This window comes from Coregonus clupeaformis, chromosome 11, assembly GCF_020615455.1.
Source record: "Coregonus clupeaformis isolate EN_2021a chromosome 11, ASM2061545v1, whole genome shotgun sequence".
NCBI lineage: Eukaryota > Metazoa > Chordata > Actinopteri > Salmoniformes > Salmonidae > Coregonus > Coregonus clupeaformis.
The window spans coordinates 33689693-33714047 of NC_059202.1; the positions used below are offsets into that span (position 1 = coordinate 33689693).

General features: G+C 41.8%; 2 protein-coding genes across 3 annotated transcripts; both read left to right on the forward strand.

Annotated features, from left to right (window-relative positions):
- Positions 1–1465: 1465 nt before the first annotated feature.
- LOC121576822 (nicotinamide riboside kinase 2) lies at positions 1466–8458 on the forward strand. 2 transcript variants are annotated; one of them, XM_041890334.2, is made up of 8 exons: positions 1466–1726; positions 3016–3106; positions 3408–3456; positions 3674–3848; positions 4326–4397; positions 4525–4631; positions 8099–8184; positions 8287–8458. In XM_041890334.2, the coding sequence occupies exons 1-7, from the start codon at positions 1701–1703 to the stop codon at positions 8182–8184; spliced, it is 606 nt and encodes a 201-aa protein (XP_041746268.1). In that variant the 5' UTR covers positions 1466–1700; the 3' UTR covers positions 8287–8458. The 2 variants fall into 2 exon arrangements, with proteins under 2 accessions (XP_041746268.1, XP_041746269.1); XM_041890335.2 differs by lacking the exon at positions 3016–3106 and having other exon boundaries at positions 1548–1726.
- An 8320-nt stretch (positions 8459–16778) lies between these two features.
- LOC121577141 (protein-lysine 6-oxidase-like) lies at positions 16779–20399 on the forward strand. The gene is made up of 5 exons (XM_041890924.2): positions 16779–17841; positions 18106–18214; positions 18800–19094; positions 19170–19265; positions 20280–20399. The coding sequence occupies exons 1-5, from the start codon at positions 16779–16781 to the stop codon at positions 20397–20399; spliced, it is 1683 nt and encodes a 560-aa protein (XP_041746858.2).
- Positions 20400–24355: the final 3956 nt, after the last annotated feature.

The following is a 24355-nucleotide window of genomic DNA, read 5'->3' on the forward strand; positions in this document are numbered from 1 at the left end:
CATTCAGGAGCGCTATATCAGGCCTGGAAAATCGTTAAAGACTTCAGCCACCCAAGCCATAGACTGTTCTCTCTGCTTCTGCACGGCAAGCAGTTCCAATACATGAAGTCTGACACCAACAGGCTCCTGAACAGCTTCATTCCCCAGGCAATGTCGGACCAGGCAATGTTTTTCCACTCCTCAATTGTCCAGTGTTGGTGATTGCGTGCCCACTGGAGCCACTTCTTCTTGTTTTTAGCTGATAGGAGTGGAACCCGGTGTGGTTGTCCGTTACAATAGCCCATCCGTGACAAGGATCGACGAGTTGTGTGTTCCGAGATACCGTTCTGCACACCATTGTTGTACTGCACCATTATTTGTCTGTTTGTGGTCCGCCTGTTAGTTTGCACAATTCTTGCCATTCTCCTTCGACCTCTCTCATCAACAAGATGTTTTCGCCTACAGGACTGCCACTGACTGGATGTTTTTTGTTTGTCGCAACATTCTCGGGAAACCCTAGACATTGTCGTGCGTGAAAAGCCCAGGAGGGTGGACATTTCTGAGATACTGGATACGGCATGCCTGCCTGGCACCAACAATCATACCACACTCAAAGTCACTTAGGTCACTCATTTTGCCCATTCTAACATTCAATCGAACAGTAACTGAATGCCTCGATGCCTGTCTGCTTGCTTTATATAGCAAGCCACAGCCACGTGACTCACTGTCTGTAGGAGAGATCCATTTTCGTGAACGGGGCGGTGTACCTAATAAACTGTCTGGTGAGCGTATATAAAACAGAGGATCTTTAAGTGTAAAAACCTACCAATGGCCTTGGCTCATGTGAGTTCAGACTTCCCCATTCTGGTAGAAGTATGTCAATTCGGAGAGACTATAGGCTACAGAGAAAGTGTAATGACATAAGTTACCTTTCGAATGATATATCCAAATACATTCAAATAATATATAGGTGACATACATGTAAACTTCAGTGGAGGCTGGTGGGAGGAGCTATAGGAGGGCGGATTTATTGTAATGGCTGGAATGGAATTAATGGAACAGTATCAAACACATCAAACATATGGAAAGCACATATTTGACTCCGTTCCATTTATTCCATTCCAGCCATTACAATGAGCCCGTCCTCCTATAGTTCCTCCCACCAGCCTCTGGGAAACTTAAACATGTGGTCATAGTCTTCCTTACAGTAGGTTGGTAGGGGTTAATGGTCAGGTGGGCTGGAACGGCACATGCTTTGGACTTGTGGGACCTGAAACAGATACTGCTATTTGGAATCCTTGGGACGTCCATACTCTAAACCCTAACCATAACCCTTACCATTTGAAATGTCAACTTCAATGGGGTAGGGGACGTCCCAAGGATCCCGCATAGAAAATACCGACGTGAAACTGTTGCAAAAGTGGGGCATAGCCAATATGCAAATCTTTACGAGTCGCCGACGTTGTTTGGACAAGAGGGGGGTACCTCGGCGTGACGCAAGTCACAGTTGGCTATAAATTCAGTGACCCGCGATTCTTTATCAATAAAATAGTAAAAGATAGCAAGCTGTGCTCTGTCAGAACACCAGAGAAAGGAGAAAAGACCAACACTTGAACTACTCTCTACAGAGTATTATTTTTATTATTGTTATTCACTGTGTTTTGCTGTGAGTGTCACTTCAACTGGGACTTGGAGCAGAAGTCTCAAGAACACGACTCAAAATGAAATATGTTATAGGAATTGGCGGGTAAGTTGTAATTTGCCGTTCAAAAATTGACATGTATTAGTTTATTATATAACACGTATATTTTGCTTAGTAAAACATTTATAACCTCATTAGTTGATACACATAACACCGGCGATGCCAAAACAATACATACCATGTGTTTAGCTAACTAACTTAGCTAGTTGGCTACTGTCAAAGTTTAATTTCTTGCAGGAATAAATAAAAAAAAATAGCTCGAGAATCCAGACAAGGCTAATTTAATTACGGCATTTAGCTAGTTAACCGTTTTGTAGCAAATCGCCTGACATATTCGTTTGTTGTCGTAGTCAGGCGGGAGATTTAAAATTCCAGCGCGGACTTTCACATAAAACAATGTTATAACAATCTTTGGCCATACTGTAGCTACATACGATAGCTAGCCACACCTTTTTGATGGCAACTAGTATTGTAAATGTAAAAAAAGAAGAAAAAAAAGATTGATAGCTTTGTTTTTCTATAATCTAGCTAACATTTTACATGGCTGGTTATCAGGTAAACTAATGTCAACTAGCTAGAACTGGCAACATTTTGAGTTGTTTTCTCAGCTAACCTCTGACTAAATTCAAAGATGCAGTTAGCTAACTACCTAGTTAAACGACATAGCTAGCTAAACTCATGAAATATTTTATATTTGATTGCTATTCAGAGTAGTTAACATAAACTGGCTAGCTACCGAACGCTATTTTAGCTAGCTAGTTAACGATGTAATCAATTTGCCGCCACAATGGCTAGGTTACAATGTAGCTAGCTAGCTAGTTAATAACTGCTGTATTTAGGGTGCGTTCGTAAATTCACTCTGGCTATCTACTCGGATTTCAGAGCACTCTCGTCTGAGTGTGCCAGAGCGCAGAATAACTGATGAATGTACGAACGCTCAACCCCGGTTGAATATGCCGGTGTCAGTAAACGTTGGCAGTAAAGCGTAATTAAATTGTTGCCAGCAGCACAGTTAGTCACCAACGCGCAGGATAACATGAAAACAGCCTAACCAGCTCTGCTAGGGCGAGTAAAATGGTTAGAGTGAGGCGTTCTCTCATTTGTAACTGGAAGTAGCTAACAAGCTAGCCAACGTTAGCCAGTTAGCCTGGATGCTTGACTGAGGTTGTGAGGTCAGAACGCGCGGATCAACTACTCCTCGACCAGAGCGTCCAGTGTGCGCTCTGAACGCTCCTAGAGCGAAACGCTCTGAATTTACAAACGGACAATCTGATTTGATTTGATTTGAACTCTCTGACTTCATGAAATCAAATTTGATGTTGATCTATTTTCAGTGTGACCAATGGTGGGAAAACCACTTTGACAAATAGGCTGATGAAGTCATTGCCTAACTGTTGTGTGGTGCATCAAGATGACTTTTTCAAGGTAACCTTTGCCCTCTGCTACAACATAGCTTTGTGGCAATCCCTTTTCGTTGCATGACCTTGCCAGGGGAAGGGCTGCTACATTAGGTCCTGACTTTCCCTGTTTTAGCAAATGTCCAAAACTCATAACATTAACCATGATGCATGCCATTGTTGATTCTCTATGCTCTTCTGCATGTTATTATCCCTGCATGCTTCAGCTATGTGTGACTGGCTTGAAGTGTTCAGCATGTAATGGGATCTGCATGTATACAGATCACCCTGCTGTTGCAGCAATGTTTTATTGGTGACTGTTATTTCAGAAACCTGATCATATAGAAGTCGGGGAGGACGGCTTTAGACAGTGGGATGGTAAGCCTGGATTTCACTGTAGGAGAGTAACTGATCATCCAATGTATTTGGCCCTCAGTGTTACAAAGCATCACTCAAAATGACATTTGATAGTACATACAATATTAATACTGCCCCAAGACTACAATCCCCATTATTCAAGACTGAATAAATTGTCTCCTTCTAAATATCCCTTCTAAACTTTGCTTTCCTTTCTGCCTTTCTATGTTCTGTGCAGTGATCACAGCATTGGACATGGATGCCATGGTGAATACAATACGAGGATGGGCTGAGAACCCAGTGAAGTTTGCCCGCTCCCACGGTGTCAACGTGTCCCCTGCCACGGAGGTGGCTGACCCAGAGCAACCGATCCACATTCTGATCGTGGAGGGCTTCCTTCTGTACAACTACAAGTAAGTTCACCTACACCACTGCTAACTGGAAATGTACTAGCTAACATGTCTTTTTAAAAGGGGGAAAAGTCATCTGATGGTTTGGTTTACATTGCGTAATAATAATTTAGTTAATTGCATTTCAAAGGGCGTGCAAATTTTAGTTGTCATGGTTAAAACTGTCAAGATTAGATTCTGAGAATTGTATGAAAACAAATATTTGGGGCTGTGTTAGCAGCTAGCTAGAGCTTGCTTTGCTCACTAGTACACATTAAGCGCTATGCTGGTCCTGCAATGCTGGAGATAAGAGAAAATGTCAACTAAATGAGGCACTCCTTGCTGTTGGATGATGTGTTCTCCAGAAGTGTGGTATCTGCATTAAGGGGCTGCAGACTGCAAGTTAAATGCAGATATAAGTTCTCTACTTAAGGAGACTCAGAATTGTACATCGGAGGGGAGTTTAGTAGAATTGCAAGTGACCTTGTTCTGACCCCCCAGGTCCCTGATGGATGTGTACAACAAGTGCTACTACATCTCCATTCCATACGAAGAGTGCAAAAGGAGGAGAAGGTGTGAATGGGGAGATCTCAGATCCCTAACATTCATATGTAGCTATAGTATGGTTGTTCTGGCTGAAAAAATCTCATTTTTTTTATTGAATATGTTGCTAAATTCATAATTTTGTTTCCTTTTTTAGTACAAGACAATACACTGTCCCCGACCCTCCTGGGCTGTTTGATGGCCATGTGTGGCCCATGTACTTGAAGCACAGGAAAGAGATGGTGGAAAGCTGTTTGGACATCGGTGTGTGTGTATATATATATATTTTTGTTACTTTTTCTATTTGTCAATAAGCATTCTTGAATATCTGCTGTGCAGTTAGTTTTGTAGCCATTTTAGTGGTGCTAGCTAGTACAGTGCTTTGCAAAAGTATTCATCCCCCTTGGCGATATTCCTATTTTGTTGCATTACAACCTGTAATTTAAATAGATTTTTATTTGGATTTCATGTACAGTGATCCCTCGCCACTTCGCGGTTCACTTATCGCGGATTCGCTATTTCGCGGATTTTCATAATGCATTTTTTTTTTTTTGGTGCATTGTGCTCTGCATTCTGATTCGCTAAAAACTCACTCCCGCTTCTTGTATCAAAACATGCTAAGTATTTGCATCATTTTGTCGTCTCGTGCAGTTATGTACGTACATAAAACAGCTTGGCAAATTTACATTAAGTTGGCCAAATTATCTTGTAATTTCGAACATCTCCTAAACCCATAATGTCATGAAAGCGCCTGGACGACAAGCAGCACCTGGTGGGCCTAAACGGCGGAAGATGCTACCTATCTCAGATAAAGTTAAACTTCTGGACATGCTAAGGGAAGGTAAAAGCTATGCAGGCGTTGCTATCATTACGGAAATCAATGAATCTTCCGTTAATTACATAAAGAAGGAGGAAAAAAACATAAGGACGCGACAGCAGCAGTCAATTTTAATACGAATGCAAAAAGGGTTGTAACTGTCCGCAACAAGACCATGGTACGGATGGAGACGGCATTAGCTCTGTGGACTAATGACTGCAGGAAAAAAACATAACCCCGGATACAGGCGTTATCTGCACAAAGCGAGAATGCTGTATGAAAACTTTGCTGTCAGTGACGGGGAAGAGGGAGAGGATGCCGGGCCTCAGCAAGTGCTGCTGACACAGTGGGAGAGGATGCCAGGCCCCAGCAAGTGCTGCTGACAAAGTGCCAAGCGCATTTAATGCAAGCAAGGGCTGGTTTGAAAAGTTTAAGAAACGCTTTGGACTTAAAAATGTTTGTCTGCACGGTGAGATGGCGTCTGCGGATACCGCTGAGGCAGAAGCCTTACGTGAACAATAAATTCAAGGCGATCATTGAGGGAGGGGGATATAAGCCGAACAAGTTTTTAACATGGATGAGACTGCCTTATTTTGGAAACGAATGCCCTCCGCACCTTCATCATGCAGGAAGAAGCCAAAGCCCCAGGATTTAAAGTTCACAAAGACCGTTTGACCCTGGCTATGTGCGCGGCGGGCTAAGCTTAGGCGAGGTCCACCACTCTGCCGTAGAAACAGCTGTGAATCTGGCTAAACAGATTGGAGGAGACGGCTTTAATGACATGAGTCCGGATGCATAAACGCCCTGATTGATGGAGACGCACAGCCGTCTGACCGATGCAGAGCTGGCAGAAATGACAAAGCGACGATGAAAGAGAAGAGAGGGAGAAGAGGACACGAGAGATGAGGAGGAAGGACTAACGCTTGGCTTAGCAACCATGGTGCCGAATGGCCACTGAACTTAAGCGAGTAGCTGAGGAATGGGACCCTTTGATGAGCCGTTCGTTACAGTTCTCCAACGTAATCGATGGTGGCATGTCGGTGTACAAGGATCTTTTTGCAAAGAAGAAAAAGAGCGACAACAGCTGCCTATCACTATGTTCTTCTCCCGAACAAACACACCTGCACCGCGGGCTGAAGAAGAGAACACTGGAGAGCGCAGTCAGGATGCAGCGGCCCAGTCTGAAGAGCAGTGAAACGGCCTACAACGTGAGTCACTGTATTTGTATACATGTAATAGTTGCTAATTGTAAAAAAAAAAAAGTTTTCTATTTCGCGGATTTCACTTATCGCGGGTCATTTTCGGAACGTAACCCCCGCGATAAACGAGGGATTACTGTAATGGACATACATAAAATAGTTCAAATTGGTGAAGTGAAATGAAAAAAATAACTTGTTAAAAAAAAAAATCTACAAAATAAATAACGGAAAAGTGGTGCGTGCATATGTATTCACCCCCTTTGCTATGAAGCCCCTAAATAAGATCTGGTGCAACCAATTACCTTCAGAAGTCACATAATTAGTTAAAGTCCACCTAAGTGTCACATGATCTGTCACATGATATCAGTATATATACACCTATTCTGAAAGGCCCCAGAGTCTGCAACACCACTAAGCAAGGGGCACCATGGGGTGGCAGGTAGCTTAGTGGTTAGGAGCGTTGTGCTAGTAACCGAAAGGTCGCTGCTTCTAATCCCCGAGCCCACTAGGTGAAAAATCTGTCGATGTGCCCTTGAGCAAGGCACTTAACCCTAATTGCTCCTGTAAGTCGCTCTGGATAAGAACGTCTGCTAAATGACAAAAACATTTTTTTTTTAAAGAAGACCAAGGAGCTCTCCAAACAGGTCAGGGACAAAGTTGTGGAGAAGTACAGATCAGGGTTGGGTTATAAAAAAATATCTGAAACTTTGAACATCCCGCGGAGCACCATTAAATCCATTATTTAAAAAAATGGAAAGAATATGGCACCACAACAAGAGAGGGTTGCCCACCAAAACTCATGGACCAGGCAAGGAGGGCATTAATCAGAGAGGGAACAAAGAGACCAAAGATAACCCTGAAGGAGCTGCAAAGCTCCACAGCGGAGATTGGAGTATCTGTCCGTAGGACCACTTTAAGCCGTACACTCCACAGAGCTGGGTTTTACGGAAGAGTGGCCATCCCCACAATGAAGCATGGTGGTTGCAGCATCATGCTGCGGGGATGTTTTTCATCGGCACGGACTGGGAAACTAGTCAGAATTGAATGATGGATGGCGCTAAATACAGGGAAATTCTTAAGGGAAACCTGTTTAAGTCTTCCAGAGATTTGAGACTGGGACGGAGGTTCACCTTCCAGCAGGACAATGACCCTAAGCTTACTGCTAAAGCAACACTCGAGTGGTTTAAGGGGAAACATTTAAATGTCTTGGAATGGCCTAGTCAAAGCCCAGACCTCAATCCAATTGAGAATCTGTGGTATGACTTAAAGATTGCTGTACACCAGCGGAACCCATCCAACTTGAAGGCGCTGGAGCAGTTTTGCCTTGAAGAATGGTCAAAAATCCCAGTGGCTAGATGTGCCAAGCTTATAGAGACATACCCCAAGAGACTTGCAGCTGTAATTGCTGCAAAAGGTAGCTCTACAAAGTATTGGCTTTGGGGGTGGGGGGGTGAATAGTTATGCACGCTCAAGTTTTCTGTTTTTTTGTCTTATTTCTTGTTTGTTTCACACACAAAAATATTTTGCATCTTCAAAGCGGTAGTAGGCATGTTGTGTAAATCAAATGATACAACCCCCCAAAATATCCATTTTAATTCCAGGTTGTAAGGCAACAAAATAGGAAAATGCCAAGGGGGGTGAATACATTCGCAAGCCACTGTAGCTATCTCTTCTCTTTGGCAAATGTCCTGATCAGTGTTTACATTTGTCTACAGCGTATTTGGATGGGTTGAAATCTAAAGAAGAGATCTACAGCCAGGTCTATGAGGACATCCAGAATACACTGTTGAATCGTTTATAGGTAAGCGGTGACACTGGTTTGTCTTAGCCAATGTCCCCTAACAGTGTTGACGTTAAATTGAGTGTGGTTATCTAACATGACCTTTCTTTTTGTACTTTACAGCAGGAACTGAATCTCCAAACCTGTATAGACCTGTAAATAGCACCAAGACTGAAGACTCGTCTTTTTCATTTTGTATTTAAGTTTTTTTCTCATTCTATTCCTTGTTGTAAATAGTATTTGGAAAATGTACTTGCCAAACTCTTTAATCTCCAATTAAATTGGGTTGTCACTATTCCAAGTAAAATAATAATAAAATAATTAGTCATTTAGCAGACGCTCTTATCCAGAGCGACTTACAGGAGCAATTAGGGTTAAGTGCCTTGCTCAAGGGCACCGACAGATTTTTCACCTAATCGGCTCGGGGATTAGAACCAGCGACCTTTCGGTTACTGGCACAATTCTCTTACCCACTAAGCTACCTGCCGCCCTAGTGACGTTTTAATGTTATTCCTGTGTCCTGTCTTTATTTACAATTCTAAAATTAAGTGTTTTCCTTATCAATCTAAACACAATACCCCATAATGACAGTTTGTTAAATAATTTTTTACTAATTTATTAAAATAACAAAACTGAAATATCACATTTACAGGATGCACCTGAGCTCAGTTTCGAGTCTCTTAGCAAAGGGTCTGAATACTTATGTAAATAAGGTATTTCTGCTGAGGAATTTATTTTATTTAATCAATTTTAGAATAAGGCTGTAACGTAACAAAATGTGGAAAAAGTCATACAGCGCCTTCGGAAAGTATTCAGACCACTTCCCCTTTTCCAAATTTTGCTACGTTACAGCCTTATTTCTAAAATGGATTAAATAAATACAAATCCTCAGCAATCTACACACAATACCCCCTAATAACAAAGCGAAAACAGGTTTTTAGAAAATTTTGCACATTTATAAAAATACAAAAATACCTTGTTTACAGTGGGGGAAAAAAGTATTTAGTCAGCCACCAATTGTGCAAGTTCTCCCACTTAAAAAGATGAGAGAGGCCTGTAATTTTCATCATAGGTACACGTCAACTATGACAGACAAAATGAGAATTTCTTTTTTCCAGAAAATCACATTGTAGGATTTTTAATGAATTTATTTGCAAATTATGGTGGAAAATACGTATTTGGTCACCTACAAACAAGCAAGATTTCTGGCTCTCACAGACCGGTAACTTCTTCTTTAAGAGGCTCCTCTGTCCTCCACTCGTTACCTGTATTAATGGCACCTGTTTGAACTTGTTATCAGTATAAAAGACACCTGTCCACAACCTCAAACAGTCACACTCCAAACTCCACTATGGCCAAGACCAAAGAGCTGTCAAAGGACACCAGAAACAAAATTGTAGACCTGCACCAGGCTGGGAAGACTGAATCTGCAATAGGTAAGCAGCTTGGTTTGAAGAAATCAACTGTGGGAGCAATTATTAGGAAATGGAAGACATACAAGACCACTGATAATCTCCCTCGATCTGGGGCTCCACGCAAGATCTCACCCCGTGGGGTCAAAATGATCACATGAACGGTGAGCAAAAATCCCAGAACCACAGGGGGGACCTAGTGAATGACCTGCAGAGAGCTGGGACCAAAGTAACAAAGCCTACCATCAGTAACACACTACGCCGCCAGGGACTCAAATCCTGCAGTGCCAGACGTGTCCCCCTGCTTAAGCCAGTACATGTCCAGGCCCGTCTGAAGTTTGCTAGAGTGCATTTGGATGATCCAGAAGAGGATTGGGAGAATGTCATATGGTCAGATGAAACCAAAATAGAACTTTTTTGGTAAAAACTCAACTCGTCATGTTTGGAGGACAAAGAATGCTGAGTTGCATCCAAAGAACACCATGCCTACTGTGAAGCATGGGGGTGGAAACATCATGCTTTGGGGCTGTTTTTCTGCAAAGGGACCAGGACGACTGATCCGTGTAAAGGAAAGAATGAATGGGGCCATGTATCGTGAGATTTTGAGTGAAAACCTCCTTCCATCAGCAAGGGCATTGAAGATTAAACGTGGCTGGGTCTTTCAGCATGACAATGATCCCAAACACACCGCCCGGGCAACGAAGGAGTGGCTTCGTAAGAAGCATTTCAAGGTCCTGGAGTGGCCTAGCCAGTCTCCAGATCTCAACCCCATAGAAAATCTTTGGAGGGAGTTGAAAGTCCATGTTGCCCAGCGACAGCCCCAAAACATCACTGCTCTAGAGGAGATCTGCATGGAGGAATGGGCCAAAATACCAGCAACAGTGTGTGAAAACCTTGTGAAGACTTACAGAACACATTTGACCTGTGTCATTGCCAACAAAGGGTATATAACAAAGTATTGAGAAACTTTTGTTATTGACCAAATATTTATTTTCCACCATAATTTGCAAATAAATTCATTCAAAATTCTACAATGTGATTTTCTGGATTTTCTTTTCTCATTTTGTCTGTCATAGTTGACGTGTACCTATGATGAAAATTACAGGCCTCTCTCATCTTTTTAAGTGGGAGAACTTGCACAATTGGTGGCTGACTAAATACTTTTTTCCCCCACTGTATATGTGTATATAATTATATATATATATACTGTATATCTATCTCAGGAGGTTGGTGGCACCTTAATTGGTGAGGATGGACTCGTGGTAATGGCTTGACTGGAATGTTATCAAACACATGGTTTCTATGTGTTTGATGCTATTCCATTCGCTCTGTTCCAGACGTTATTATGAGCCATCCTCTCCTCCGCAGCCTCCACTGCTAGAGAGATAGATAGAAAAATTCAAGCCAGTCAGTGTACATTCACAAATATCCCCTCTGTCCTTCTAGGGTTGATACTTTACAATGATACAACGCATTGCACCTTTCACTGCATCTGAGCTCATTGTCTTGACCCTGCAATTTAGAAAATGGAAAATGATACCTATGGACTAGTTTCAGGGCTTGAGCCAATTTGTAGAAAGGAAAGGCCATGTGAAACAACTATCTAGCCATGTTACATGTCAACATTATTGCTATGGAATGGTTTCAAGTGTGGGTTAGACTAAACATGAGAGTTCACAACATTTTCCACATTTATATATAGGTCATTATAATGTCTAATTTCTATAGGGAATACCTACAGTATAGTCCATATGAACCCCATATGCACATAATACAATTAGGCTTGCGTACGTGCATAAAGTATTGAGCCCTTTTACACTTGGCCAAGGGAAAAAAACAACAGTATGAGATTGTACGCTGATTTTAGGGTTCAAGTGGAAGTTAAAACGCAGTAAATTTGTATTAGCCGTATGTACGGGGTATACACTGTCAAACAAAATGCTTACAAAGGTCCTTTGTTTGCCTTGTATTGTTTTTCACACCGTTAGATTCACTAGATAGGCCTACAGTATATAATGACCCAGAGCCCTATATTTAGAGGGTTAGGACATTGAGGTGTCTGCGTTGTGATGCATTTACATGACATGGAAGCCATGTTAGCTCCCCATGGGCAATATTGACCAATAGCAATTAAAATAATTTTTAGAATTTTAAACTGCTATGTACAAGATTCCAAATTCTCGTCATGAATGGATAAATGGAATGCTCAAAGGTGCTAACATGGCATCCATTTTAAAAGATGGCCCAACTTTAAATAATGGCTCTGGTATGACCTTATTGCTGTTCTAATCAAATGTGCATGTTGGTGCGGCTGTCCCCATGGAATGATGCTCAGCTGTAATATTGGGACAAGAGCTGCGGAGCCTTAAAGCTCCGCATTGACATGATAGGTTGACAGTAGGTTGGGGCAGGAGGTCCTCCGTGAAGGGCAAGAAGTATGAATGCCCTGACTTCTGCAGAGGCCATTTCACCATAAATGCTACACGGCCAATGCGGATATCGGATTGACCATGCAGCGCTGTTAAGTAGGTGAAACTTGACGTGTTGGCAGGCAACTTGTATAACCCCAGTTTACTTCTCAAACTTAGTGTGTTCATGTTATGGATTTGGGGAAAGGTTTTGGCATGATGATCAGCCAACTCATCTCCCTGTCTTTGAGGCCAATGTGTATGTCGTGTTTCTATCCTCTTAATAGTATTGTAATAAATGCCAGTTTTGGGTGCTTGTTGGTGGGGCCTGACCATTTCCCTGGCATAAGCATAGGAACCTGTGGATTTGTGTTGTCCTATGTCCCCTATATCAATACGTGCCAAGTGTCTTGCAGCAGTGTTGTTGTGTAACCTGGAGATCATGGCGTGAGGACGTGATGGCAGTGACAGGTGTCAATGTGTGAACTGGACTCTCAACACCAACATGGACCCTGCTAAGATCTTGACCCGATCTCATGGAAATATACTTTTTATTTATTTTATTTCACCTTTATTTAACCAGGTAAGCCAGTTGAGAACAAGTTCTCATTTACAACTGCGACCTGGCCAAGATAAAGCAAAGCAGTGCGATAAAAACAACAACACAGAGTTACATATGGGGTAAAAAAAAACATAAAGTCAAAAAATACAACAGAAAATATATATACAGTGTGTGCAAATGTAGCATATGTCCATGGTACATAAGCCAGCTTTAATCATCAGCTTTTCCACACATTTGCACACACACACATCCTACAGTAACAGTGCTTGACTTATTCAAAGCTGCTTTACAGTAAGGTCTATATTGAATCTTAACCTAAGCAAAAACAAATCCTGTCTAGACATTTTCCTGGAGGAACTTTTCAGAGGGAAAAGTGTATAAACTCTGTTGTACATCCATCACTCTATGCATGCCTAAATAGCATCTACAGTACACGACATTCTGTATTAAATCAAGGGGAAACTGCATGCCAATAGCTTGTGGTGTAATGTTTGGCATATGGTTAGGCTATTGAAGCAACAACACAGACATAGTTGTAAGGGTTTAGTAATGTCACTGCATGACCATAGTCTGATCATTATTTAAAACTACAGAGCTTGACAACAATTATAACAGTTATTGCTATTATACCACAATGAAGTACCCAAAAACTGCACCTTGTTTGAAATAAATACAAATGTCTGATTACAGATGACAAGGGGAGCTGTTTACACAGAATATTGTCTGGTTTAATAATTTGTTTAATTTATGGTAACACTTTACAACACATAATAAAGTGGTAATAACATGTTAATAGTATGATTTCTTATAGCAACTACTCACATCTAATAAAGTGACATTCCTGAGTTCTACCTGCTATGTTACCTGTAACCTGTGCCCTATTGAGGCCCATAACCTTAAATAAAACCTGTTGACAGGGGGAAGGGCTGTGAGCGTAGTAACCACCCGTTGACACGCATCCAGTTGCAGCCAGCTAACCCTGTAATGGTTGCCCTCTGGAAGACATACACATTGCTGAAAGGCTCTGAGTGTCTGTGGACATAGGCGGGCTGTGTGTTTATATTTAGCTGGGATTCATGCAATGTCAGGGGAGGAGATATATTACTTTTATAAAGATGGACACCCCCACACTCTATTCCACAGCATGACTGGCCTGTTGCCCATAGCTACCCTCCTGACTGACAGGCAGCTCCCTACCCTGCCTCTCGTCCAGCCACAATGCATCAGAGGAGGACGAAGCAGGGGAAAGGTGAGGCTCTTATAAAGCCACTTTACACCCTCTCAATCAAGTATATAATGAGTGGAAACAATTACGCACAATAATCCACCTGCCTTTCCATGGAAACCTATGGTATGGTAACCTGTCCCTACCCTCTGTCACCTTGCACAACATATAGCCGGTAATGATATATGAGTTGCATTGGCACTGAGCTGAGCTGTTTAATGAATGGTATCACACAGAAGTGGTCATGGAGTCATTGCAAGCACATGTGCAATAGCTTACATAATCATCTTGCTATTCATCTTGCAATTCATAGCACACAGGCATTCTTACTGTATTTTACTGTACTGTATACTACCATGGGACAGGGCCAATTAGCGCTCTTCACTTGCAGACTATTCTAAGAATTCTGCACTGCAACAGATCTGACGTGAAGGCTTCATGTAACAGATCTCTGAGGCAGGAAAAGTTCAGGCTGTTTGACAGCATCCAAGACTTCCATAGTGATATACACTATCCCGTGGCTTGTGAAAGTATTCACCCCCTTTGGCATTTTTCATTTTTTGTTGCCTTACAACCTGGAATTTAAATGGATTTTTTGGGGGTTTGTATCATTTGATTTACACAACATGCCTACCACTTTGAAGATGCAAAAACTGCTCCAGCTCCTTCAAGTTGGATGGGTTCCGCTGGTGTACAGCAATCTTTAAATCATACCACAGATTCTCAATTGGATTGAGGTCTGGGCTTTGACTAGGCCATTCCAAGACATTTAAAGGTTTACCCTTAAACCACTCAAGTGTTGCTTTAGCAGTATGCTTAGGGTCATTGTCCTGCTGGAAGTTTCATCAAACCAAGATAAAATTGTTTCTCATTGTCTGAGAGTCATTTGGCAAACTCCAAGTGGGCTGTTATGTGCCTTTTACTGAGTTGTGGCTTCCGTCTGGCCACTCTAAAGGCCTGATTTGTGGAGTGCTGCAGAGATGGTTGTGCTTCTGGAAGGTTCTCCCATCTCCACAGAGGAACTCTGGAGCTCTGTCAGAGTGACCATCGGGTTCTTGGTCACCTCCCTGACCAAGGCCCTTCTCCCCCGATTGCTCAGTTTAGCCGGGCGGCCAGCTCCAGGAAGAGTCTTGGTGGTTCCAAACTTCTTCTATTTAAGAATGATGAAGGCCACTGTGTTCTTGGGGACCTTCAATGCTGCAGACATTTTTTGGTACCCTTCCCCAGATCTGTGCCTCGACCCAATCCTGTCTCTGAGCTCTAGGGACAATTCCTTCGACCTCATGGCTAAGTTTTTGCTCTGACATGCATTGTCAACTGTGGGACCTTATAGAAACAGGTGTGTGCCTTTCCAAATCATGTCCAATCAATTGAATTTACCACAGGTGGACTCCAATCAAGTTGTAGAAACATCTCAAGGAAGATCAATGGAAACAGGATGCACCTGAGCTCAATTTTGAGTCTCATAGCAAAGGGTCTGAATACTTATGTACATACGTTTTTATTTAATTTTTTATAAACGTGCAAAAATGTCTAAATACATGTTATCGCTTTGTCATTATGGGGTATTGTGTGTAGATTGAGGGGAAAAAATAATTTTATCCATTTTAGAATAAGGCTGTAACGTAACAAAATGTGGAAAAAGTCAAGGGGTCTGAATACTTTCCGTATGCACTGTATGTATTACAAATACCTGGTTTGACCTGAAGGCATAGGCCTATGTAGGCCTACTTTTTATCTAGTGTGCCAATAAAAAACATTTGTTTTACGTGTTTAAATGTTTTTGATAGACCACAAAATGTAATTTATTTCATTACTTACTATTTTATTTCGCATTCAACTCGAGGTAAAATAACTGGTGTCCAGTTGAACAACGTGATCCGTTGCTTTTATACAACTTTTCAAAGGGCGTTCCGATACTATAGTCCAGATTTTTTCAGTAAAATATATCCCACTGTCACAACTGTACCGCAGCCTTATTTAAAACGACACTGGGGTAGACTTGACGACAGATCATATGGCAGGCATTGTGTAGTTTTCCTTAACCAGGTCAGGTGCCCTGCGTTTTTTGAACTCAGTAAATACTTCCCCTAGAGGTCCACTGCCATCAGGTGGCAAGCAGGTTTTGTGGAGACGTGCAGTAATCGAGGGACCAGAGTGGAGAGTCATAGAGAAACAGAACTCGATAACCCCTATTCTTATCCCTCAGCTGCATGGTACTGTATTTCTGAGAGGTGGTGTGAGGTAACACAAGGCCCGCCCCACTGTGTGCTATTCCAGTGTGGCATTTACCATTAAAATAAACAGTGTGAATGGATCTCAAAGAGCCATGCAGCGGCAGCGCGCGCCACCTGCCTGTGTGCTTATTTTCATGATGCAAATAGCTCCTACTATAAAACACATGTTCTATTCCCATATTATGAAGGTTTCAATTTAATCCACTTATAAAATGTATTGCTTATGATGACTATCAGTCAGTTGTTGTGACAGAAGTTCCCAATTAATGCCAAAAGGTCCGTGCGTCATATGCACAATTATTGACCAAAATGTTGGATGACTAATCAGGGACACATTTTTTACTAAAACCACTTTTATTTGAGATATCTTGCATTTTCAGCAACAAATCTCAACGTGCTCTGAGAAAGGGCTACCGCATATGCGGAAAATGTACTTATAGGCCTACTGAACAAATAGCCTAGTTGTATAGCACGCCCGATATAGTGACGAAACTATTAAGTTAAACACCGTGTCTGTAAAACAAGCCTTTGCTCCTCTCTGTGCATGCGTAGACAAACTAATTCTATGAAAGTGAGTGCCTACATTTCCACTCTCCAAGTAGTTCACCTGACTTTCACTATGGAGATGTGGTGCGCAACTCCATGACCGAATCAAGAGTGTGTACAAAACATCACCCCTATCCCAGCATCATTTAGATTACATTTTTACAGAAGTGTCAAATTTACGCAGTTAATGTTACAGTGTTTTGTGTAGTTCAGATCATTTTTGCCATGGAGAGGTTTTCTTTTCTACTTTTCTGCCTGCTTTATGTTCTGGTTCGTTTAAGCACTGGACAGCACCATTTACGCGCGCCTATGGGGCCATGGAGACAGAGAATCCAATGGGAGAACAACGGTCGGATGTATAGTTTACTCAGCACGCGGTCTGAATATCACGCATCGACACAGGCGAGGAGAGTACCTACTCAGCTCTATCTGACCACCAAGAATGATTTCAACATACGTCACCCACCTTCTGCGCCAAATAGATCCTCTAGAACTAGAGCATTGGATCTGGAGGATGCTCCGAGAGCATTCGATGGAAACCCAGCATATTCTGAACGCACTGCGGACAGTGAGTCAGAAGCCTCGGTTATGGGCTCCGATGTTGGTCACTACATCCTCGCCACTAGGCGCCACAGCACGAGCGCAACGAGGGACACGGTTCCGGTGGCGGGATACCCAGGAGCGCGTCCCCCTCCCCAAGGAGGCACTGGCTACACTTCCAACGGTACCGGTCCCGGGGCTCTCCAGGAGTTCTCAGGCAGTGGGATCCCGAGGGGAGGACGAAACCCTACTCGGGATGATGTCAGCCTGCCGGTTCGTCGACAGGTCTCTGTGTCACCGGTTAGGAGCGAAGAGAATACGCATGGTCGCGGCACTAGCCAGGCGCGACATGAGAGCCCAGAAGCATCAACCCACCCACCCACATCTGGCTACGTGAATAATGCCGAGGATGCAGGCAACAGACAACGCGCCCAGCGCACTGCCCAAGCGGCGGATTCCATTCCCTCATCCAGACGCATTCCAGCTCCAGAATCAAATGCATCTCCAACTGCGCTGAGTGTGCTTTCTAACAATGGCGTGGAGGCGCACATCACTCGCTCGCAGCCCCAGCAACCAAGGACGGTTGAAAGTAATAATATGATAGGTGATGATGGTGGTGATCCCACGGACCCAAATAAAAACCACCAAAATTATGTTTTTTATAACATATACCCGTCAGGCGGAAGAACCAGAGAACCTGTGCGTCTTCCACCAGGAACAGGCTATGGCACCAGATTATTTCATAACGGTAAGGTAGACATTGATGTGAGAATTAGGCTAGCTATCTATATCTTATAGAGTAGGGTGTTCTATTTTACCCAGGGCCATTTGCTTTGCATTATGCAGACATATTTTTACATCCAGATAAAAGTACAGAGTATTACAAACGATTCATACAACTCTTCAGACCCTCTTGTTTATAAAAATACAAATGTGGTAGGTTACAACAACCCTCACACACCCTTGTAAATCATACAACTAACACGGATGGATTGTGATTCCTCTTCCCCAGGTCTCCCAGACCTTGTTCCTGACCCCTACTATATCCAAACTGCTTCTTATATCCAACGAGTACAGATGTATGCCCTGAGATGTGCAGGAGAGGAAAACTGTCTGTCACGGTAGGAGTTCATGTTTTATTATTGATTATGCATATCAATGTGTAAGAGCAATAGCACAAAAACATTTATCTTGACATCATCAATGTATTATAACACTAATTAATCATATTTGACATGTACAGTCATTTGTTTGATTAGAGGTAGACATCAGACAGGATGTGTCGACCAGACTTCCTTGGCACTGGCCCATTTGGGAGTAACAGTATAGTGACAGCACCATACAACCTGGCAGCCGACCTCGATTTTTCCGTCTGTCTCTCTGCTCTGCCAAGTAAAATAAACTTCAAATGAACGGCTGTGGATTCCTGAGGTGAATGTTAAACTATTCCAAATACACCTCAAGCCTCCTCCTCAGTGTCTTCTAAAGTATAATACGTGAACTGTTACTCAATTGTTATTAAGTTGTTATTAAGCTGTCATTAATGATCATTCAAATGACGGTCCATGCACTTATCCGTTATAATTGGGGCCAGGAGTTTTTTCTGACCAAGAAAGCTATGGTCAGGTGACATTGTCAGGAAAAACTCCTGACCCCAGTCATTATGTACAGTCTATTATTTGTATTTGTAATTTCTCTCCCCCAAGGTCAGCGTATCGACCAGGTGTCAGAGACATCGACTACAGGACTCTGCTGAGGTTTCCCCAGAGGGTGAAGAACCAGGGGACAGCTGACTTCCTCCCAGTCAAACCCAGACACCAATGGGAATGGCACAGCTGCCACCAGCACTACCACAGCATGGAGGCCTTCAGTAACTATGACCTGCTGGATGTCATCACAGGCAGGAAGGTGGCAGAGGGACACAAGGCCAGCTTCTGTCTGGAGGACACCAGCTGTGACCTGGGAGTCCGCCGACGCTTCGCCTGCACAGCACACACACAGGTTCTGATAGTTTAATTGATCAATCGATCAACCAATTTAGTTTGTTATATGTTTTTAATCACATGTTTGGTACAGGGATTGGGTCCTGGTTGCTATGACACCTACAATGCCAACATTGACTGCCAGTGGATTGACATCACGGACGTGCCACCGGGAAACTATATTCTCAAGGTAACATTATAGCCAGTTTAATGAAGAGACAGATATACAGTGAGCTCCAAAAGTATTGGGACAGTATTGGCTCTGTACTCCAGCACTTTGGTTGTGAAACGATACAATGACTACGAGGTTAAAGTGCAGACTGTCAGCTTTAATTTTAGGGTATTTTCATACATATCGGGTGAACCGTTTAGAAATTACAGCACTTTTTGTGCATATTCCCCCCATTTTAGGGGACCAAAAGTATTGGGAGAAATCTACTTATATGTATAGTAAAGTAGTCAAACATTTATTATTCGGATAGTCCTGAATGAATCTTGAATAATGATGAGTGAGAAAGTTACAGACGCACAAATATCATACCCCCAAGACATGCTAACCTCTCACCATTACAATAACAGGGGAGGTAAGCATTTCTTGGGGGGTATGATATTTGTGCGTCATTATTCAAAATTCATTCAGGATTATCCGTAATCATGGTAGCATCCACATTAATGTAGAAGTGTTTAGAAACATATTCTATTCTTATTTACAATAAAAGTGACTCCAAAATGACACAATACATTTTTTAACATTCATTTCCATTGGGCACAAAATAATCTGAAATACAACCAAAACAAACAGAAAATGCATCCAACAAGTTTGTAGAGTTACAAGCTTGATGTAATCATTACGAGCTAGATATATGGGACCAAATACTAAACTTTTGACTACTTTAAATGGGGGGACTACATACAAAAAGTGCTGTAATTTCTAAACGGTTCACCCGAAATGGATGAAAATACCCTTAAATTAAAGCTGACAGTCTGCACTGTAAGCTCATAGTCATTGTATTATTGCAAATCTAAAGTGCTGGAGTACAGAGCCAAAACAACAAAATATATGTGTCACTGTCCCAATACTTTTGGAGCTCACTGTAAACCCTATAGATACAGTTATTTTGCACTGGCATTTTTCAGTTGTCCAAAACGTATTGCAAAACTAGCAACATGTCATTGACCCGTCTTGTCTCATGATGTACGTCAGGTGACGGTAAACCCAACTATGCAAGTGCAGGAGTCAGATTTCTCAAACAACATAGTGAAGTGTGACATCAGGTACACAGGAAACTATGTCCAAGCCAGGAACTGTAGGATCACTGGGTAAGTCACAAAGACTTTCTGTATATAATTGATGTACACATTTCATTTGTGGTACTGTAAAATATGTTTGTTTATCATTGGTTTGTGTTGATTCTACAGGAGTTAACCCTAAATTGCTCTGATGAAGGGGGCCATTTTCTGCTACCATACGCCTGCCAATGATAACCAAGCCAAACGAGTAACATGTATGGATTTCTATCAATATTTTTGGTTGAAGTCAGTGTTGACACCTGTCTTTCCTTAAGCACTCTGGCTTTTTGACATCATCCAATGCATATGTTCTTAGGTGTGAGCTGTAATGTACTTAGCTACAGTAAGTATTTAAAGAGTTATCCTCTTTGTAATAAAGACATGCTATGTCCTGCATGAGAGCAGTGGTGGTTGTATACAGTATGGCAAAGTTACAGTATTATAATGCTAAGCTAAAATGTATACTATGGTGCTGTGCAAACCTAGACATAACAAACAAGTCTTCGAAAGGCCATGTCCCAAGTTGGCGCTTATTCCAAGAAAGTCAATGGTGCTCTTGTCTCCTTTAGGCCATTTCCATTTTGCTGGAGAATAAATGTATTAAACCAGCCACTGACCATAAAGTTTTACGCTCATTGAAATGAGCCACACGTATGTACTGTATTTATGAGATTATATGTATGGATATATGGATTATATGGATAATAGAATGCATGGTATTTACTGTATGATTTCTTAGCATTCTTTTCTAGATTCAAACACTGCTAAATTAGATATAAGAACACCAACTGCTACTGTCAAACAGTGTATATACTGTTTTTAAAAAAAGAAGGTTATTTTGTAATTAAAATAAGATACTGTATGTTTTTGATCAGTTCTTAGTTTTTTTGAATTTGTCGTTTGCAATCAAGTTTGCCTGAAAATGTTGAGAAAAATATCAAATAAGACTGGAGCCTTATTCCCTTTTAACCATTTCGTCAATGATGGATGAATGTAAATAACCTTCACTGAAAGAGTAATTTGTACAAATATTTTGCACTGTGATGTCATTACGTCTTTCGGTTCCACTTTAAAGTCTGTCCGTTTAACTCAAGCTGAGCTCAAAACCATTTGAGGGCAGAGAGGTTAATTTCTAAAATTATTTAAGTAAACACGGCATGCCTCAGAGAAATGTATGAAATTATCCAATTTAGCACATTGTGTTTCTTGGAAAGGGAAAGAAAAATGAAAGTATTAAGCGTAGAAGCTCCTGTTGCGTGTGTTTCGCCAGGTTCTCCCCCAGTATGTCATTAAAACTGTCTAGAAGACCCACTCCCCTGGTGTCAACTCCATGTCGGGTGTCTAAGTATTCTTGAAATGTGTTTGCATTCAGCCGCAGTGTTAACCAGAGCCTCTGTCTCATTGGTCACATTCAGAAATTGAACAAGTTTAACGAGTTCCGAATACCCTATAATTATTAATGAGTATTGTAACATGGTAGTGCCTGTTCTTGATTTTATAACTGGGAAACACTGAGCATGAGTTAAATTGAAAGGACTCCAAGTTAAGCACATAGCCTCATTTCCTTGTCATCTTAAACATGCCATGGATTTATAGGAGGCTCCGGTTTGTTCAGCTGGATGGAGCTCATTTATTAAAGGCAAATGGTCTATGGAATGGCTCTGTTGCCACTGCTTAACCTGCTCCATGAAAAGACCTTCTCCATGAAAAACCCTCAACACATCCCCTTTAAGGACTTGACAAGAGGAAATACCTATGCAGTATTTATGATAACCTTCCAAAGGTGTGGAGGTCACGGAGTACATCTAGTATCGCCCCATATCCTCAGTGAAACAGTGAAACGCTCCTTATTTTTATCATTAACCCTATTTTGTAACAAACCATCATTCAAGAAACACACAAATAAGTAGAAGGGTTACTCACTCTGGATGGGTACATAGGGAAACTAACTGTATGCTTGAACTCCGTCTGCAAACCACCAGAGGGATGTTTCTGTCATCTTTCATCCAAAAATGGCCTCTCAGTTGAAGCTCACGCCATCGTTGGTCAAAACAGAGGTGCTGTTGTGAATTGAAGTGTGACAGAATGTCAGAGAGAGAGAGAGAGAGAGAGAGAGAGAGAGAGAGAGCGGTGGTGCCGGTTGTTTGCTCAGGGAGCCCAACGTGCTAAGCCTCAGTAATGGACTACAGTTTAGGGTGCTCCAGCCTGCCCTTTGGGTAATGGCGAGGAGCAGAGAAATTCCACAGCCACAGTGTAATCCAGGAAACAGGCCAGAGAACTGCTGAGATCAGTATCAGGACTGACCCATCCTTCACATACTTTACTGTACACAGCCATCCCAGAGCAGACCAGACCTGGGGGAGGCACTGGTCAAACATACAGTAGTGGTTACAATACTGTCAATGTACAGACAACATCCTCAAAGATAAATAAATAATCAATATTTAGGCTTTGGCTAAATGGGTATACCTATATGATAGGCTTGGGCTTTCAATAGGCTACTACTCGTTGTATCAGTAAGAATATAAAAATAAGAGGATGAATTGCACCTTTTTGTAGAATCTGTAGAAAACATGGAACACTGGGAACTCATGGTGTTTTTAAATGTCATAAATGTCTTATTTGTTTCTTTAGAGTTAGACAGCTGAGTGTCTGATGCTTAAAAAAGAGAAGAGTGTTTACCTGGGCAGAACAAAGGATTCCATGGTCGAACACATTTGCACATCAATATATTTTAACAAGTAGCCTGCTTGAAATAGAAAAATGTGCACTTATTAATGTCCCTGTACTTTTCCTTCAGAGCCCCTGTGCAAATACCAAAAAGTAAATACGCCATCAGGGTCATTCATAGTCACTTTTACCGTGGTGAAATCCTGTTATTCTATTATTTTTGGGCAGGGAAGTGGTGATGGGTGGGGAGACCAGCAGGATGGGTCTGGGGCTGGTGGGGAATGGTGGGGGGTTCTTAAACTGAACTGAAACGAACGATCCTGTTATTTTCTGTTTATATACAGTCCTAAATACTAGTGTTGTTCCACATTTATAGCATACAAATGAGCGTTTGCCAAGAAGTCTCCCATCTGTCTAATACGCTCAATGAAGAGGGCCATAGAGCCAGGTGAGTGCTGCCCTTGTGTCTGGGTCAGACTCTTGCTCTCTCTCAGACATGGCAGGGTAGTGCTGAAGAAGAGAAGACATGCAGGTTTGTTATTGAGCTTGGACAGGAATACACTTGTTTAGATATACCTTAATTGTTAGCTTTTGGAAGCAATAAGAAAGTGTGACTGTTCTTCTACACCCTTGTATTCTTGGAGTTCATTCTGTCACCTCCTATGGCCCTCGCCATTCATCATCACCACATGAAGCACAGACAAAATCACAGTGAAGTATTCCTGAATTAGCAGTGACACAGTTTCAGCCAGTGCACACAAGGAACCTGAAACTGGCTGGCTTTCTATAGAGTGGAGGAGAGGGGCCTGTAGGGGTGAGTGTATGAAAGTCTCAGACAAGACTTAAATAAACAGAGACACTGGCCAGTGCAGATCCAGAAATACATACAGAGTCAACTGCTATACCACTGTTATTTCCTATTACTATAGAACCATAACGTTGAATAGTCTACTTTCACAATACTGGTTTTAACATTTTCTTTACATTAATAATATATATATATTTTTACATTCAAAGTGGTAGAATTATTGCAAAGACAGTTGAACTATTCATAATTGACCTGTGTACTGTGTTTTGGTTTTCAATTTTCTATGACTTGTAAACAATAAAAATAGAATAATGTTTTATCTCAATGAAATCAAATAACAATACACAATCAAGTAATATAGAGGATAAATAACCATAAACAAAAAGGTTCAAACGTATGGGTTCTTCTGTAAATGAACTTCAGAGCTATGAGACAAGAACACAGCCTCAGTATTCTTAGAAAATGGCGCCCTCGTGTGGTGAAAATGAACTGTCGCAGAGATAAGCGTTGGA

Bases quoted from the DNA above. Each gene is read 5' to 3' on its own strand.
- LOC121576822 (XM_041890334.2), top strand. From the start codon at position 1,701: ATGAAATATGTTATAGGAATTGGCGG. The intron at 1,727-3,015 runs GTAAGTTGTAAT...ATCTATTTTCAG, and splicing joins TATGTTATAGGAATTGGCGG to TGTGACCAATGGTGGGAAAA. The intron at 3,849-4,325 runs GTAAGTTCACCT...CTGACCCCCCAG, and splicing joins TTCCTTCTGTACAACTACAA to GTCCCTGATGGATGTGTACA.
- LOC121577141 (XM_041890924.2), top strand. From the start codon at position 16,779: ATGGAGAGGTTTTCTTTTCTACTTTTCTGCCTGCTTTATGTTCTGGTT. The intron at 17,842-18,105 runs GTAAGGTAGACA...CCTCTTCCCCAG, and splicing joins CACCAGATTATTTCATAACG to GTCTCCCAGACCTTGTTCCT. The intron at 19,095-19,169 runs GTTCTGATAGTT...TGTTTGGTACAG, and splicing joins CCTGCACAGCACACACACAG to GGATTGGGTCCTGGTTGCTA.